Raw genomic sequence first — 18689 nt, 5'->3', positions numbered from 1 at the left:
CAACATTAACCGTAGAAACTGGAGCAAAGTCCATAAAGAGAACAGGAAGTGATTTAGGCAGTTTTTCAATGGACCTATGTTATAGTCATAGAGTCTGCACTCTGAAACTGCCATTTCCTCCAGGGGAACTTATCCCTGTTGTCTGGGAACTGGTTGTAACACCAGAAGAACTTCAGGTTCCATCTAGATGTTAGCAACCCTGTAGTCCCCATCAAAAATATTTGACAGCTAGTGAGATGTGGTTTTTAGAGTGTTGGGAGATGTGGAATAAATTGCCTTTCAGCCATGAATTTTGCGTTATGATCGTTAGCCAGTTGCTGATCTTTCTCTCTCTGTCAGACTGACCTAGCTCACAAGGCCGCTGTGAGAATGACACAAGGAATGTCAGAACTTGGGAGACAAAATGAGATAAAAATCCAGTCTTGTATTTTGCACAGGGGAAGATGTCCTCCTGCTGTTGGGTTCCTTTTACTTGTGACCTTTGACCCACTGTGCTTCACCCTTAAACCTGACCAAAAGCATGCTGGGGGGCAAATCTGAGGGTTTTTCTCCAGGGCTGTTTTTGCTTCACTTTCTGCTCCTATGTACAATATTAGCTCCATGGAGGAGGTGATCTGGTGAGACAGCCTAAGGATGTCTACTCAGAAGTCTTACACACAGGAGAGTGTTCTCAGGATTGTCGTTTTAAACAATACGGAAATAATTATAAACCCTTTTCTTCCAACGCTGATTTCCAGAACAACCTTGCAGCCCTACATGGCTGCTTTAAACAAAACAAAACAAAACAAAAAAACCATACAGAGATTCTGATTACGGAGCTCCAGCATCAGTAATCATCTGCCTGGCTTACGATTGATTTTAAAATCAAAATGCTTCTTGTGTTTTTTTGACCACGTGCAGCACATAGGAGGTGGGGGTAGATCTCAAATGCTAAAATACCACTCCACTACTAACCAACTGGGTGTAAAAATGAAGTTTCCCAGGAAGTCCGTAATTGTAATTTGAGGATGAAGAGAATTTGTCAATGGCACTGGGATTCATCAGTGCCAGCCCAGGACTTTTGAATGTTATCATCCTAATTTGAAAAGAAAGTCCTATAAGCACATATACTGTGTTATGTCCTGCATTCTAATCCCTATGTACAGCACAGCGCATGCTACAGAGGCGACCAGTGGAACCCCACTGGTCCACGGATGTAGCTTGCTAATCCGCACTGCCAATCAAGATCTGTGGCGGGAAGTTTAACTGACCAGGATTGGACCTGGCCTCACGGAGGGTTGTTCCGGGGCATGTATATAATCGGGACCTGGCCCGCCATTCTCCCTCTTGTGATGTACCCGCTAATAAAGTATGTTGCCTTCAACACGTCTCGTCACTGAGGACATTACATACTGTTTTCTCAGCCACCAAAGCAAATCCATCTTCAGGGTTGGGTAGGGTTGCCAAGTCCAATTCAAGAAATATCTGGGGACTTTGGGGGTGGGGCCAGGAGACTTTGTGGGTGGAGCCAGGAGACATTAGAGGTGGAGCCAAGATCAAGGCTGTGACAAGCATAATTGAACTCCAAAGGGAGTTCTGGCCATCACATTTAAAGGGACGGCACACCTTTTCAATGCCTTCCTTCCATAGGAAATAATGAAAGATAGGGGTACCGTCTTTTGGGGCTCATAGAATTGGACTCCCTGGTCCAATCGTTTTGAAACTTGGGGGATATTTTGGGGAGAGGCACTAGATGCTGTACTGAAAATTTGGTGCCCCTACCTCAAAAAACAGCCCCCCCCAGAACCCCAAATACCCGCAAATCAATTCTCTATTATTTTCTATGGGAATAAATCGCCATAGGGAATAATAGCGTGTCCAGCAGACATTTCCCTCCCCTCCCCCCGCTTTCTGATGACCCTGAAGCGGGGGGAGAGCCTCCAAACCGGGGGATCCCCTGCCCCCACCTGGGGATTGGCAACCCTAGGGTTGGACTACCAGATAGACTTCAGTCCAAAGAACTCTCGTTTCCGAAATTAAAGTATGATCCCCGCCCTCTTGCTATACCCAGGTGAACAAATGGACTCTCACAATGTGTCCTGTTCTTGCAATAAGAGTCTTGGTGGAACACGGAGCTTCCCCCATGGGGTTGCAGTCGTGGGGCAATCTCCCCGAGTTGGGTGCCATCACCCAGCGGGAACTGCCGAAGGCCAGAAAGGCGTCACAACCGGCTCTCCATTCGCGCCTTCACCTGCTTTTTCGCTCGCCTTCCTTTCCCCTTCCTTGCCCTCCTCTTCCTTTCACTCCCCTCCACGGGGCGGTCTCGACGTCTCCGCCCCTCCCACCTCCCTGGGCTGCCTTTGCCCGCGCGGCTATCGCTAGCGAGGCTGCTGAATTTTCTTCCGGCGGGCTTTGCTAGGCTGCGTGCGCTTTCGGCGGGAGGCAGCGGCCGAGCGGTGGTCGGGCTTTGGGCGCAGCGGGCGCTGTGAGTACCCTGCAACCCCAAAGCGCTCTTTCCATCCTAGATGCAGGCACCGGTCCCGCTCGCGTCGGGGTCGAAACCAGCAGGAGTCCGCTTCGGAAAGCGGCCGCGTCTCCCTTTCTCTCCGGCGCCGCGGGAAACGTGGGGGGCAGGCTTCCGTGACAATATCGCTCGGCGATATATCTGCGGAGGACTTTGCTTCCGTGCCTGATGCGGCTGCCGCCCAATGGGGCGCTGGGGGCGCCGTGGGAAGGCTGTGCTCGCTGCAGCAGCCTTGCCTCGCGGAGGGGAGGGGAGGGGAGGGCGCAATGGGATGCTAAAATGGTGCAGGTATTCTCCCAGGCGCCAGGGTGGAAAAGCGACTCGCTTCCGCGCGTTTCTGAACTGCACCTCTGCAGATCTCTGGGCTTGTCACCCCGGGAACATAGTGCTAGGTAGAAATCATAAACCGATCTATTGGAGTAATAGCGAGAGACGGGGAGGTTTTAAAAAAGCACCTTTCAGGGCAGATGGTTGACCCCTGATTTCGTTCTCTCCTTTCCACCCCCGTCCGATTTTTGCATTAAATGAACAACGTGATTCGAGAGAGTTGAATGGGGACAGCCATGACAGTCTACTGAGCCGAGGCATGCAGATTCGTAGAATCATCCACTGGGGTCACGGCAGGTCTCTCGGGAGTGTTACAATTGCCTTCAGGAGCACACAATGAAAGGCCGCAAAGTAAGTGCCTTTCGGGGAAATGGGAAGCAGAGAAGACGCTTGAGAACGTGGCCTCGCAGAGGCAGGGAAAGGGCTTGAGCCAGCTGCTGCGCTGGCGGGAGCTGTTCTAAATCTCTTAACATCTGGAGGGGACTTCAGCATGAAATGATGAAATCCTCCTCGAACTTACACGCCAAAGATGGCTGCCTGGTGAAGAGGCTGCCTCAGCAGTAGGTACTATCCATGGGCTGTAGTTTTTGTTGCTAGGTTACATCAGGATTTATTCCCCCCCCTTACAGAGATACATCTTACAATGTTGATATTTCAGATTCCTCCCACCCCATGTATTTCTTTATTGATGATTCCCCCCGGCCTCCCAAAACACACATTATGGGAAAGTGAATATTGCAGGCGAAGCAGCTGATGTACATGAATGCCTGTACAGCTGATTTCAAATTAAAGAAAAATGCCAGTTATCCTCCCTCATTTGATTAATGCGTTGCAGCAGTCCTACCTCACAACCATCAGCTCTGCTGCCTGACTCTCCCAGACTGGGGCTACAGGCAGAGAGGACACAGGCGACGGCTTTGCTAAGTGACACAAATGAAGTTTGAAATGCATAGCTTCAGAGTCTTGAATGTTACTGTTTTCAAAATTGCCATAAGTGGCGTTTCAGTTTGCATGAAGTGAGAGCCTCTGAAATCATATGGAGGATATTGATCCTAATGTTTTCAGCCCTCCTTTAAAATCCATTGCATTGACCCTCATTGTTCAGCTGTTATGATGGTAGCCAGAACAGTGCATAATATCGAAGGATGCATGCATCATTTTTCCTTGAAATTCCTTCTTTTAATGCATTCCCCTGAAACTTATTTTTTTGGCTTCAGACCAGTAATCAGTGTAAATGCAATGTGTTGAACAGGTATTTTAATGGAGTTTATCAGTAGTGACTCCCGGGATATGAGATTCATATTTAAAGCAACTTTACTTACAATTACTGTAAATCCACCAACAAGACTTGCCAAAATGTCTTGTTTTATACAGTGGGGCATAATTGGCTGTACATTATACCTAGTTAGTTCAAAACCCATTCAATAGGCTTCATATGCATATTTTGAAAGAAAAGCCTTGTAGTTTGGTGTAGTGGCTAAGTGCCTCTTATCTGGGAGAACTGGGTTTGATTCCCCATTCCTCCACTTACAGCTGCTGGAATGGCCTTGGGTTAGCCATAGCTATCAGAGGAGTTGTCCTTGAAAGGACAGCTGTTGTGAGAGCCCTCTCAGCCCCACCCATCTCACAGGGTGTCTGTTGTGGTGGGAGAAGATATAGGAGATTGTAAGCCTCTCTGATTCAGAGAGAAGGGCGGGGTATAAATCTGCAGTTGTCGTCTTCTTTAGTGACAGCCAGTTTCTGTTGCTATTTGTTGCAAGACTGGCAGATACACATGTGTGAGAATTCAGCATGCCTGAATATTTTCTATGTACAGTTATAAATGAAGAGGGACTGAGGATAACATGTGCTATGTATAAGGTAGCATTTTTCTGATAGAACAGTTTTTTAACTGAGCATTAAATGGAAGTGTTTCAGAAAAGAATGTTAACTTTCAATTTACGGTCTGCGTATCTATCATACTGTTACTTCCATCAATCATCAGTATTGGGATTATTTTGCAATGGCATTTAGAATGTTGTTGGACATATCTTTCATCTGAAGAATGAAGGATGGTGTGGACAGGAGTGGTGAAAACTTCCATATCTGTTAAGGGGGTGCGACTTGGCTTTGAAATTGTAGCTCACAAACCAAGGCATTTGGTCCATAGCTTCTCTCCACTGCTAAAGGGAAGCCAGTGCTGAGTATGTATCTGGAGGCAAAGCTGAAGCATATTGCTGTGAAAATCACTAAAACAGAACTGCATTTTTGAAAAGGAAATAGGCTTTATTTTTCAGATTGAGTAATTGATCACATAATATTTTATAGCTGTAGCTTTGTTTTTAACTCTGCTGCTGGAATAATGAATTAAGGGAAATGGATGTTTGTGGAGGGATTTTTAATGTTCCAAATACACACTTGCATACAGTCATTATTTATATTATTGCAGTTTTTACAATTACATGTAGAATGGCCTTTGATTTTTACAGTACAAATTTGGCTGCTAATTTTCTTTGTAAATCTGTGGTTTTCATTTCTTGTTTTAAAAACAAGCATCCAGGAGTAGGATGCTCATTTGAAGTCGTCTTATGTTTTCTTATATACTTTCTGTCAGAAGTGGACTTTGTTAGATACAATGAGAACTAGAATATTGTGAATGCTGAGTTGCAAAACAAGAATTCTCTAGTTCAGCACTTGTCATGGCTCAGAATCACAAAAACCCTTCTCTCCTCATCTGTAAAGTGTCTCTCCCTGACTCTCTCTTATCCACTATGTGAAACAATAACATTCATTCCAGTCTGTTTGACAGGGACTCACATCTAATTGCTTCATAATAGATATATTTATGCTACAATTCTCTTCTCTTCCCCACTCCCTATTTGTAGCATTGTCAATAAGGGTGTCTGCAAAACTCCTTGCATTTGAGGGAAGTAAGGTATAGCTCGTGAAGGTTAATGAAACTTTCCAAGGTTTTTTTTTGTATTTATAGTTTATTTCATCTATATACAATTTACAAAATGAAAAACCTGTAATTCCATACATAGATCTAAAAATATAAAATGGAGATCAAAGGTAGTTTTATAACAATCATTTAACCATTCTAGTTTCTCTTTAGTTTCAGACTAGGGTTGCCAAGTCGAATTCAATAAATACCTGGGGACTTTGGGGATGGAGCCAGGAGACTTTGGGGGTGGGGCCAGGAGACATTAGGGGTGGAGCCAAGATCAAGACCATGTGCCCCGTCCCGAACCTGTGTTAGAGCCCCCTTCCTCCCGCCTCTCCTGCCTGGGAGACTCACTTGATGTTGTCAAGGGAGCGGACGTTGTGGGCGGCGCTGCCGTGCCCGCCGCCCCAGCTGCGTGATTGCCCGAACATGCCGGCGGCTGCCTCACCTCCGCTCTATGACTACGGCCTGGCTCCCCTCATCGGCATCGCCTCTGCCGTCCCCGCACTGCCATTCAGCTGCCACACACAGCTGCCCAGCCGCAGAAGGAGCCGCGCGGGACACGCCGGAAAACGTAGTCCCCGAGGAGACACTGCCCGGCAGCCAGAGAGGACGCAAGGACTACGAGTCCCAGCGTGCACCTCGCGAAGGGAGGCCGGACTGGAGCGAATAGCAGGCCTGTGGTGGGCGGGTCTTTGTGACCAGGAGGAAGGGAGGAGCCTGAAGCCTGCGAGAGAGGCAGGCAGGGAAAGAGTGTCTCTGTTTGTGTCTCTCTGTTTGACGCCGTTTCCCCCCACACACGCTTCCGGATTTTGGGAGAGCGGGGGAGGAGGCTGCTAATTTGGGGGTCCCCTGCCCTGGGTTGGGAAGCCTATTTCAGACCCATATCCCCATCATTTACACAATAATTTCTTATTCTTGCTTTCTTGTAACCGTTTATACAATTTGTCTCACTTTTCTTCGGCTAATTGTTGTGAATTCCCGCTCAACCGTGCTGTCAATGTATCTGCAACATTTAAGAGTTTCTCTAAAAATTCATCCATGCTTGAAGTTTTTTTTAGTCTCCAACATCTAGTATAAGCTATCCTTGCTGCTGTTGTCATATGTATCATTAAGTGCCAATTCTCTTTGTTCACATCCCTATGTATTATACATAGTAAGAACAACTCTGGTTTAAAAGGTATTGCCACTTTCAACGTTCCTTGGAGCATTTCATCCAGAATGCTTTTGCATTTCTACATTCCCACCAGCTATAGTAGAATGTGCCAGGTTGCTCCTCACATTTCCAACATTCTGGAGACATTTTTGGATACATCTTAGCTAGCTTTACCGGCATAATGTACCATCTATGAAACATTTTTAAAAGGTTTTCTTTAACGTTTACTGATTTTGTGCTTTTACAATTCACACTCCATAACTTTGAACAAAGCAAGAGTCAAGTTGCACCTTTAAGACCAACCAATTTTTATTTAGAACATAAGCTTTCGTGTGCTCTTATATACACTTTATCAGACGAGGAATCCAGCACAGTGAGTAAAGCCATACATAGCTGAGCAGACCCATACACAGCTGGTAGGCAGTGGCCCAGAATGCAACATGGTACAGATTTAAAAACCAATGACAGTGAAGTAAAATTATCTGGTAGGCAGTGGTTTAGAATGTAAAATGGTACAATGACAGAATAGTAAAATTAACGAATTGAGCAAACCTTTGATCTGGGTAGCATGATCAAATCTTTGATCATGTTGCATTCTGGGCCACTGCCTACCAGCTATGTATGGCTCTGCTCAGCTATGTATGGCTTTGCTCACTGTGCTGGATTCCTCGTCTGAAGAAGTGTGCTTAAGAGCACATGAAAGCTTACGTTCTAAATAAAAATTGGTTGGTCTTAAAGGTGCACTTTGACTCCTGCTTTGTTCAGCTGCTTCAGACCAACACGGCTGCCCGCTTGGATCTAACTCCATAACTTTATCTACTGATCCAAATCAATTCTATGTCCTAAATTTTTAGACCACTCTATCATCATCTCCTTCACTGTTTCATCTTCCATTTTCCTCTGCAAGAGGTACTTATAAAATTTCTTTATAGGTTTCTCCTCCCTATCCAGTAATATTTTATCAAAACCAAAATTTCTTGAGTGGAAACCCATCATTTTGTCTTTGCTAAACCTCGATTTCACCAGCAAAGTCAACCACCAATCTAGTTTTATGTTTTGTGATTCCAGTTCTGATTCAGTTTTCAAGGAATCATCTTCCTTTAATAATTCTTGGCACCTAAATATTTTCGTTGTTGCTATTAACTGTGGTTGAACTGATGCTTCCAAGGTTTGAGGCTGAGTTCAAAATATTTCTGAGGACCATTAGGTCTCATTTCCCAGGAAAGTCACATCAGGATAAACTAGTATTACTGGTAGATAGGGACAAATTCACTCCTTTCTGAATTGCAATGTTTGTGGCCACTGTCATAAAGATAAAGATGAGGATGAGGCTTGCTGGTGTAAACACAGTTGACCTGCACACCGCTTGCGGCACACTGGGTCATTAGCCTTTGGACTGTAGGGTATATTATCATGGTTTTATTTTGAGGTATTTTAAACAATTATTAGGTTTTTCAATTTTTTTCATGAAAATGTGTGGAGATTTCTTTTTCTTACTTTGATGGAATCATGTTATTGCTATGCTTTATTCGCTGATGCAATAAAGATTGACTGGCTTATGCTGAAATAAAACTGTTAAGTCTTTAAGATGCTACAACACTCCTGTTTATTTTTTACTGGAATGGACAAGTAACATAATTTTTGTATTATCTCAGTAATCCTTATCGTTCTGTAGAATGAAAAAGCACTAGACGCGGACGAGGCATGTTTGGAGAAACTTTTGGTGGATGCAAGTCCAACTATCTCTAGACAGATAGCCAAATTTTGCCATTATCTTGTGAAGTTCCATACTAAGAAACAAGAAACTGCATGTCTTGTATGATCTCTTGGAATTTTAGTTTATAAATGTTTTTATATACTCTGATTTAAAGGATTTATATAAATTGGAACTGACTTGAATTTTAAAATTGGTTCAATTATATTTTAGTTATCTTGGATTGTATAGGTGGGGAAATGCTTATGTATTTTATTGTATTTTATGTTTTTAGGAGGGTATTTTATACTATCTTAGGTATTTTAGGAGGGTTTTATATGATGTGTTATAGTTTTTATATTGGTCTATGACTGTAATAAAGTTCATTCATTCATTCATTCACTAGATACTTCAAATAGTTATATATATGACAAGCAGGAATCCCCAGTGACTTGTGGGGGACATCTCATTCCCCCCTCCCCTGCTATGCCCTTTTTCTTTTCCCTGAAAGTCCCCGTAGCCGCTCCACTTTTCCTGTTTTTTTCTCTTCTTCCCAACAAACAGCCAACCTTTATCTACCTCTCAGTTTCCTATTGCTCCCTGGGTAGTCTCTGCCTAGGAAAACTATGGCACAGTTGTGCTGTGCTGGCTGCTGGTCCAGACCCACTTGCATGGTAGGGAACCCTTAAGGTCTTGTAGGGGCACACCTCTTTCTCTGGTATTCCCCTCTCCACATTATTTCCACTCCTCCTCCTCCTGGCAGCTCCCGTATCATCTCCCCTTTCCTTGTCTCCTTCTCTCCTCCTCAGGCATTCATGAACCTATCTTTTATCTGTCTCCCATCCTCAGCCAAATATGTGATTTGTTTTACTTCATTTATATCCCACCTTTCTCCACAGTGGGGACCAAAGCAGCTTACATCCTCCTCCTTTCCTCCCTTTTTGCTCACAACAATCCTGTGAAGTAGGTTAGGCTGAAAGTATGTGACTGGCCCAACATCACCTCATCATAGGGTTGGCAAGTACAATTCAAGAAATATCCGGGGACTTTGGGGGTGGAGCCAGGAGACATTGGGGGCAGAGCCAGAAACAAGGGTGTGGCAAGCATAATTGAACTCCAAAGGGAGTTCTGGCCATCACATTCCAAGGGACTGAACACCTTTTAAATGCCTTCCTTCCATAGGAAATAATGAAGGATAGGGTCACCTTCTTTTGGGGCACATAGAATTGGACCCCCTTGTCCAATCTTTTTGAAACTTAAAGGATATTTTGTGGAGAGACACCAGATGCTACGCTGCAAATTTTGGGCATCTACCTCAAAAAACAGCCCCCCCAAAGCCCCAGACACCCTCGGATCCATTCTCCATTATTTCCTATGGGAATACATCTCCATAGGGAATAATAAAGTTCCCAGCAGATATTTCCCTCCCCTCCCCCTGCTTTCAGATGACCCTGAAGCAGGGGGAGGGCCTCCAAACCGGTGGATCCCCTGCCCCCACCTGGGGATTGGCAACCCTACCTCATCAACTTCCATTGCAGACTGGTGGTTTGAACCAGGGTCTCCTAGATCCTAATCTGAAGCTCTAACTACTATATCACACTGGCTTTCATAGGGTGGCTGCTGTTGAACAGTAGCAAGCAGCCAGGTCTAGGTGAGTCAGGCAAGTCAGGTGGCATCAAATTACCCAATGGTTGCCACTATTGGCATAAGGCCAAAAACAGGCCTGGAAAAGACGCTGCCCCACCCCAGCCTTTTACTGACAGAAAGTAAGCCTAGAACGCTGTAGTTGTGTAGCAACTGCAATTGAGGGATTCGGTTTCTTAAAGCTACAGATGCTCCTATTATCATTTGGGGCTTTTCTAAAACCGCTTTTTAAAAGATTTCTTATTTTTCCTGCAAACTTGAGATATCTTTCTTATCAGTTCATGGCTCCAGTTACTGGATTTAAGTATCCCCAGATTTGGCTGACTTGACTATTAAAATATACAAATGGGGACCCATAAGAAACAAACAAAAAAATTCCCCAACTGGGCACTGGTTAATCCTCTGGCTACTGACACACCCAGCCACCTTTCTGTACTCTTTCTTCTCACAGCCTATCTACCCCTTACCCTTGGCTCTGCACTCATCTCCCTCACTGCTTGGCCTACCTACCTCTCACCACTCTCCCTCCTACCATGCCATAACAACACACCTATCTCCTCCATTGATGTAGGACCAGCAGCACCCCTCTCCTCACTGCCAGGGTGACATCTTCTCCACCATTTCCAGAGCTGCTGCCAAAGCCTGGCAGCTCTCTGCAGCTGCCAGGCCCATTACAGCTTCTGGCCTTCTTGCCACCAAGCTCGCCTCTCCCTGCCCAACATCACCAGAGTTACTGCTGCTGAAGGTAGGCGGTCCTTTGCTGCTGCCAGCCCCACTGCAGGTGCCGGCCTCCTTGCCATTGAGCCCACCTCCCCCACAAGATCACTATGGCGCGAACTCTTTGCTGCCAGGCCCACCACCTCCCCCACATAGCTGGATCCATCACCAGACCCAGGTGGCCCTCTATGGCTGCCAGCCTCCTCACCAACATGACCATCTTCCCCCAACACTTCTGGAGCTGACAATGAAGCCAGGTAGCACTCCATGGCTGCCAACCTCCTTCCCCCAGTGTGCCACTTCCAACTGCCAACCTCCTTCCCCCAGTCTGTCACTCCCCAACATAACTGACAGGCTGCCTGCCACTGCTGCTGTCACCACTGCCCCTCAAGTTCCTTCACCAGCAGAGGTACAGGCAATTATCTTGATTTAAACATCCAGTGTAATTTTAACCATTTGGAGAGTTTTCTGCACACCAAGGAAGTCCTCCAAGTTTGGAGAAAGATACAGGGTTAATGCATTCTTGGTTCTGACTAAATATGGTAGCTTTCCTGTAAATGTAAACAACCTGGAAGGACATTAATATGTACCCTTCATTTTAGGCTGGCAATGTGTATATCAAAAACACATTAATCTGATTTGATTTATTTAGGGTTATCCATTTTGCCTATCAAAGCAGCCAGTTGTTTTATGTCAACATATTGTTGATGCCTGACATTGGAAATGGAATTAATACCACTCTGCACACAAGATTTTTTTTGTGTGTGTGTGAATCCCATTTGAAGTCAGTGGATTAAATACATGTTCAACCATGTACAAAATTTCAACAATATATTAGTGCAGGATGGAGTGGTTTTGCTGCTCACACAATGAATGGAACAGTACAACACCTATTAAAAGACACATGTTTAGAACATCTGTTTCCTTTTAAGTGAATGGGAATTGCTTTTTACTTATGTTTTAGTGAGGAACTCACATGCTCATATATTTTGCTAAATCTCATAGTGAAATACTTAACATAAAAAGACTGCTCTTCTGTCACATGACATGGTATAAATATCTTATTTTTAATTGAGTTGCAATTTGAGATTAAGATTTGATTGCTGAGGAACTTTTATTTACAGGAACACTGCTGCTATACTGTTGACCTTTAAGCAAAGTTTAAAGTCTTCCTGCTCACGTTATGAATGAACGTACGCTGTACTAAAAATGTTCAGTTGAACTTTGCTTTAGATTAGCATTTCATTTTCAAAATTGGATTATATTTTTACTACGTTATTCAGACTTCTGTTACAGTTTTGTAACTTTGTGCTGGTGAGATGTTTAACCTTTAAAACCAAAAAAATTCTGCCAGCTCAGGGAAAAGAAGTAAGAATGTATTTTTCATACAAGATTCTTATCAAAACCTTTTCAATATCTTAGCAGAGAAGTAGGTAACTTCTTATATAAGGAATTCCAATGTGAATCCTGCTTCATTCTGAAGATTATGGCCCACAGTAGGGCATAAATGAATCCTCTTAAAATAATTGGAGGTGCTTACATCTCTCTGAGAAGCTGCCATGGTTAGAATAAAATGCTTATAATTTGTAGTAACCTGTGACTCATGTTGCTGTTTCTGACCAGACAATAGTAAGTGGATGAAGTGAACTCAGATTCTCTCAGTTTTGGAGACTGTTACTGGTATATAGGTAAAGTTGTTTCCATGTGTACACCAGAACTTTGCATGATCCTTTTCCCACCAGAAGCCTTACCAGAGCCAGGCTGCAATCACACACACTAAATATTAATGCACTTTCCGTCCACTTTCAGTGCACTTTTCAACTGGATTTTGCCAATTCACACAGTAAAATCTGGTTGGAAAGTGCATTATTTAGTGCGTGTGATCACAGCCCCAGTGTGGTATAGTGGTTAAGAGAACATATGAACATATGAAGCTGCCTTATACTGAATCAGACCTTTGGTCCATCAAAGTCAGTATTGTCTTCTCAGACTGGCAGCAGCTCTCCAGGGTCTCAAGCTGAGGTTTTTCACACCTATTTGCCTGGACCCTTTTTTGAAGATGCCAGGGATTGAACCTTGGACCTTCTGCTTCCCAAGCAGATGCTCTACCACTGAGCCACCGTCCTTCCCCTTCCCTGTTGGACTAGTATCTGGGAGATCCAGGTTCAAATCCACAATTGTTCTATGGAAGCTGGCTAGGTGACCTCACATTCTCTCAGTATGATTTATCTGCCAGAGTTGCTGTGAGGATAAAATAGTGGAGAGGAGAATGCTGTATGCCACTTTGGATAACCAAAGTGGAGGAAAATGGGGTATAAATGAAATAAGTAAATAAATAGAAGCCACTAGAGAGGGAACTCTACCTGGACTGTCACTCTGAAGGGCCTTGTGCTGGAAGCAAAAATCTGGAAAGTCCTGTGCTTATTGGAAAAACAGGCACACAGAGCAATTTTGATCTCAGAACATTTCAGTCATCAGAATTAAAAAAATTAAGATCACACATAGAAGTGTTGTTTGTTGGCCAACGTGTTTGTTGGCCAACGTCCAGATTATAACAGACTTCTGGATGAGAGTAGATGGGCAACTAGTCTGATCCAGCAGGGCTCTTCTTACATTCTTAAGAAGAGCAAGATTTATTTCATTTAGTTAGATATTTACTTCCCACTTCATCCCCAGTATCCCCAGAGAGGATCCAAAGCAGCTTGCAACATTGTACTTCCCTCCTCCAATGTTATATTCCACAACAACCCTGTAAGTTAGGTTAGACTGAGAGAAAATGACTGCCCCAAGATCACTCTGCAAGCTTCCATGGGGATGGGACTGTGCCTCAGTGGTAGAGCATCCACTTGACATTCAGAAGGCCCCTGATTCAATCCTTACGATCTGGCGGTAGGTGATGTAAAAGACCTCTGCCTGAGACTCTGGAGGTCTGCTGCCATTCTGAGTAGACAACACTGACTTTAATAGACCAAGAGTATAATGTAGCTTCATGTATTCATGGCAGAGTAGGGATTTGAGCCTTGGTCTCCCAGATCATAGTTTAACACTCTAGAGCAGGGGTCCTCAAACTACGGCCCGCGGGCCAGATGCAGCCCGCTGAGGACGTTTATGCGGCCCGCCGGGTTATGGCAAAATCAGACCGGAAGTGCCGTTCGACCTAAACTCGCGTTAGCAACGCACACTTCCGGCACTGGGCTGAGGCGGCGGAGACAGAGTGTGAGGTGATACCGAGGTGAGGTGAGTTCCCAGGCCAGGGTGTGTGGTGTGGGGAAGGGAGAGAGATGCAGAAGACGGAGAACTGACGGCCTGCGGCCTTGTACAGTAACGGCAGTCCGGCCCTCCAACAGTCTGAGGGACAGTGAACTGGCCCCCTATTTAAAAAGTTTGAGGACCCCTGCTCTAGAGTCTAACCACTGCTCAACAGTCTTTTTGTATTCCTATTTCTTTCACAAGTGAAGCCAATAATACTGAGACTGATAGTGCTGAGACTATCATGAGCAAAGATGTCCTTCTTTCCTTTTCAGGAAAAACAGGACCTGTTTTTATTTTTCAATTTTTATATAGCATCTACCCTTTTTAAGGCTGCAATCACATACGCTAAATAATGCACTTTCAATCAGTTATCAGTGCACTTTCCAACTGGATGTTTCCAGTTCATGCAGTAAAATCCAGTTGGAAAGTTCACTGAAAATGGACTGAAAGTGCACTATTTAGTGTGTGTGATCACAGCCTTTGTGTTTTATAAGAAATATACTTCTTTTGTTAATGAGTTGTTCGATGTGCATTGGGCCATGTCACAGACCAAGTGATCCAGTGCCATTTTTGCTGCATCCCTGTAATGGAATAAGACTTTGTTGCATAGTAATTGCATGAAGCGGAGGAAGAATAAAAGGCATACATACAAATATGGCCCTGACTTGGATAGCCCAAGCTAGCCTGATTTCAGCAGGTATCAAGCTAAGTAGGGTTGGTCCTAGTCAGTAGTGGATGGGAGACCACCAAGAAAGCCCAAGGCTTCTACTCAAAGGCAGGCAATGGCAAACATCTCTGAATGTCTCAATCCTTGAAAATCCTTTTCTTGCCTGTAATTTTAAGATGAGGTAGGGAACAGTACCATCTAAAACAGGTCTTCTCAAAAACTTTTTACTCTCAAGTACGCTGTGAGAAATTTTGCTACTTTTGTGAATAGGAATTGACTGGTAGGGAGCGCTCAGGGTTAACATCTTTAGTGACATCTCTGTCCACTTCAAATATGGGTTTTCACCCATATAGGTCTCATGTTGTCAATTTTTTATGAGGAGGCTGAGGTAGTAAGAATCTAAAGGATAGTATTATGCTTTGTTACAATGTATTTATTTATTTTAGATACTGTACATATGTCTTGCTTTTTTCCCAAAGGGAACCTGAAGCAGCTCACAATATTTTCTGCTCTCCCCTTTTATCCTTACAACAACAACTGTGGGAGATAGATTAGGCCAAAACTGACTGTTCTTAAATCACCCAGTGAGTGTCCGCAGCAGAGAGGGGATTTGAGCCTGGATCTCCCGGATCCTTGTTAGTGCTTGAATCATTATGCCACAGTGGCTCTCCAAACATACAAAATAATTGGATTATGGTTGGAGGGCACCTGATACAGCCACTTGCTGAACATGGGCCTGTTCATTGCGTAGAAGGAAAACTCTTGAGAATCATTAGCAAACTACTGAAGTTCTTCAATTAAAAAAAGCCAAGCTGTAAATGTAACTAACAGTAAGTAAAGATACTTCTCGTTGACATTTCTGTCATGTTCTTAAGTTACAAATTACAATGTGTTAAATAGAAATTGTTCCATTAAAAGTTCAAAGGTCATGGCTGCTGGCACTGAGAACAAAGGTTTAAGAATGTGCATGTTAGACAATTTTTTAACAGCGCTTCAGGTTTTTAGTTACCCAGTGCAGATCATCAGGTAGTTTAAGGACCCATACATATAGACAAAGTGCATATAATGATAGACTCATGTAATCTGTCATTTGAAATCCACAAAACCAATCTGTTTCAAAGACCTTCCTGAAAAACACCTCTAATTTCTGATGGAAAGCCGAAATAGATGGTGGCAATCATTTCTTCATGGAAACAGAGTTCTACAGTCTGAGTGCAGCAACTCTGAAAAAGTTCCATCAAAGGTTGCTGCCATCATCACACCATTAAGCAAGGTCCTATGAATTTAGCAACTAGATACCTTCAAGTAAGTTCATATGGGTGGAGTTGGTCCATCCAATACTTTGGCCCCAAATTATTTTGAGTTTTCAAGATGAAAAACAGTAATTTGAATTGGGTCTGAAACCCAAGTGGGAGCCAGCTGATAAAGCATTAGCTTACATATTCATTGCAGTGTTGGAATTCGGTTATTTATAATATTTATATAGTCCAAGATGCATTAAATATAATTGATTTTATCAGTAAAGAATTTTTTCAGAATTGTCACAGTAAGTTGATACAGGTTCTGTCATTTCCTCCTCAAGAACAAGGTATAAAAAGCCCTGTTTCTCGCACTTAACTTAAAATGAAAGCCATCTGGAAATTGGGAGGGGGGGGGGGGAGAGCACAGTTTAGTCCTTCCACTTTATATTGTGCAAGTGTTCCATCTCACCTGACTATTATTTCTCCAGGGTGGTTCTATCTGTGGGGAGGCTGCCATGGTTTGGGTGACCTCTGAGCAGTATCCAAGTAGGGTTGCCAAGTTCAATTAAAGAAAAATCTGGGGACTTTGGGGGCGGAGCCAGGAGACTTTGGGGGTGGAGCCAGGAGACATTGGGGTGGAGCCAGGAACAAGGATGTGACAAGCATAATTAAACTCCAAGGGAGCTCTGGCCATCACATTTAAAGGGACAGCACACCTTTTTAAATGCCTTTCTTCCATAGGAAATAATTAAGGATAGGGGCACCATCTTTTGGGGCTCATAGAATTGGACCCTCTGGTCCAATATTTTTGAAACTTGGGGGGTATTTTGGGGAGAGGTACTAGCTGCTATATTAAAAATTTGGTGCCTCTACCTCAAAAATTGCCCCCCAGAGCCCCCAATACCCATGGATCAATTCCCTATTATTCTCTATGGGAATCGTTCTCCATAGGGAATAATAGAGTGCCTAGTAGACATTTCCCTCCCCCCCACACGCTTTCTAAAGGGGGGGCTCCATACCAGGGAATCCCCCCTCCCTGCCCCCTCCCTCTCTCTCTCACACACACACACACACACACACAAATCCTTATCGTACTTGGTCTTCTTCCAGCAGAATTTGCTCGCTGTGAAAATGAAAGCAAGCTGCACAGGAAAAGAAAGGGAGGGGCTGTTTCTGTTTCCTGTGCAGCCTTAAAGGGACACATTTTAAAAACGGATCCCAAGCTGTAAAACAACATGATGCCTACAGGTATGTTCTCTCTCCCCCCACCCCCAGATTTTTTAAGAGCGGGGGAGGAGGCTGAAAATTTGGGGGTCCCCCGCCAGGGCGGGAGGGTTGGGAAGCCTATATCCAAGTCTTATGACTGTAAAATTCTCCCTCAGACATCCAGTTCTTGTTTCAGACTTTTCTAACTGTCTGGAACTTCCTTGTGTTACACAGTGCTCTACGTAGACCAGAATTCCTACCCACTCCTGTTCCGTCTACCTCCTTTTTCCTGTTCCTTGAAGCAGCAGGTTCTGTGCCAATTATTACACCATTATTTCAAAGTTTCCCCAGTTTTCCAAACATTCACGCAGAAGGACCTTTAAGAATGATCTTCTGGCCAGTTACAACACAAACTTTTTAACCTCTCTCTTGCTTTCAGATATTTTCCAAGGGGACTTCCAGAACATGTCTGTGTCTCATTTAACCACAATTTAGCATGACTTCATCTCAATCTGTAGGCCTCATTTTACAGGTAGAAATATTCTTTTCTCAGCTGTAGGTCTGTCAGGTTCCCCCCCACACCGGCCACCAGCAAAGTTCTCTCTTGATTATAAGGTGAGGGTTCTTAAACAGCTAAATGCAACATTAGACACCCACAACTTCCACAGCACCACTACCTCCTATTTGTTGGTCTCCTGTTTTAATGTGAAAAACTAAAAAGAGATCACTGGCTCTAGACCCCCCCTTCCCTTGGCTTCCTGCTGTTCTTTTTTTCTGGAGCTGCATCAGCTCCAGCTAGCTTGAGCAGCAAAATCTGCCTGCCAACTCAGCTGTTACAAGTTTCCCCATATGACTTCTGGAACAGAACCCCTGAAGGAACTATCAAGATTGCCAGGGAAGGGTGCAGGAAGGTTATAGCACCCAGTGAATGCTGTGATTTGTATTATTCTTAGAAGAAGGCTTCCTGAAAGAGAGGAAGAAGGGAGCTGAACAAAAGTAAACAAACTCAGAAAAAGAGGCTGTTAGAGCAGGTTTAATGAACTGTTCTCCCTTCCCCCATGGCATATTTTTGGCCTGAAAACTGAAATAGGTAAATGTTTAGTAATGACTTGTAATGATTGTCTGAACAGAAGTTCAAAGTGGTTTCTGAACACATTTTAGCTTGCAATACTAACCAGGCATTATCTGTAGTTGCCTTTGACTCCCAAGTCCATCGATGGCCAAACTGCAACTTAGGAGCCACATGTGGCTCTTTCACATGTATTGTGTCACTCTCGAAGCCCCCACTGCCCCATCAGGCAGATTGGAGAATGCATTTGTCTCTTTAAATCACTTCTCTTAGGCAGCTAGCAGCTTGGAG

General features: G+C 44.0%; 1 protein-coding gene across 2 annotated transcripts in view; it reads left to right on the top strand.

Annotated features, from left to right (window-relative positions):
• The first annotated feature begins 2313 nt into the window (after positions 1 to 2313).
• Positions 2314 to 18689, top strand: part of SFXN1 (sideroflexin 1) — a 39827-nt gene continuing 23451 nt past the window's right edge. The window contains exons 1-2 of one of the 2 annotated variants that reach the window (XM_060240563.1): positions 2314 to 2464; positions 17237 to 17371. In XM_060240563.1, the coding sequence (XP_060096546.1) occupies positions 17359 to 17371 (13 nt within the window). In that variant the 5' untranslated portion in view covers positions 2314 to 2464; positions 17237 to 17358. The remainder of the gene's footprint in view (positions 2465 to 17236; positions 17372 to 18689) is intronic. The other variant, XM_060240564.1, reaches the window with a different exon arrangement.

The sequence above is a fragment of the Heteronotia binoei genome, chromosome 5 (assembly GCF_032191835.1).
Source record: "Heteronotia binoei isolate CCM8104 ecotype False Entrance Well chromosome 5, APGP_CSIRO_Hbin_v1, whole genome shotgun sequence".
Lineage (NCBI taxonomy): Eukaryota > Metazoa > Chordata > Lepidosauria > Squamata > Gekkonidae > Heteronotia > Heteronotia binoei.
The sequence above is the reverse complement of the archived record's forward strand: the minus strand, read 5'-3'. Positions and strand labels throughout refer to the sequence as shown.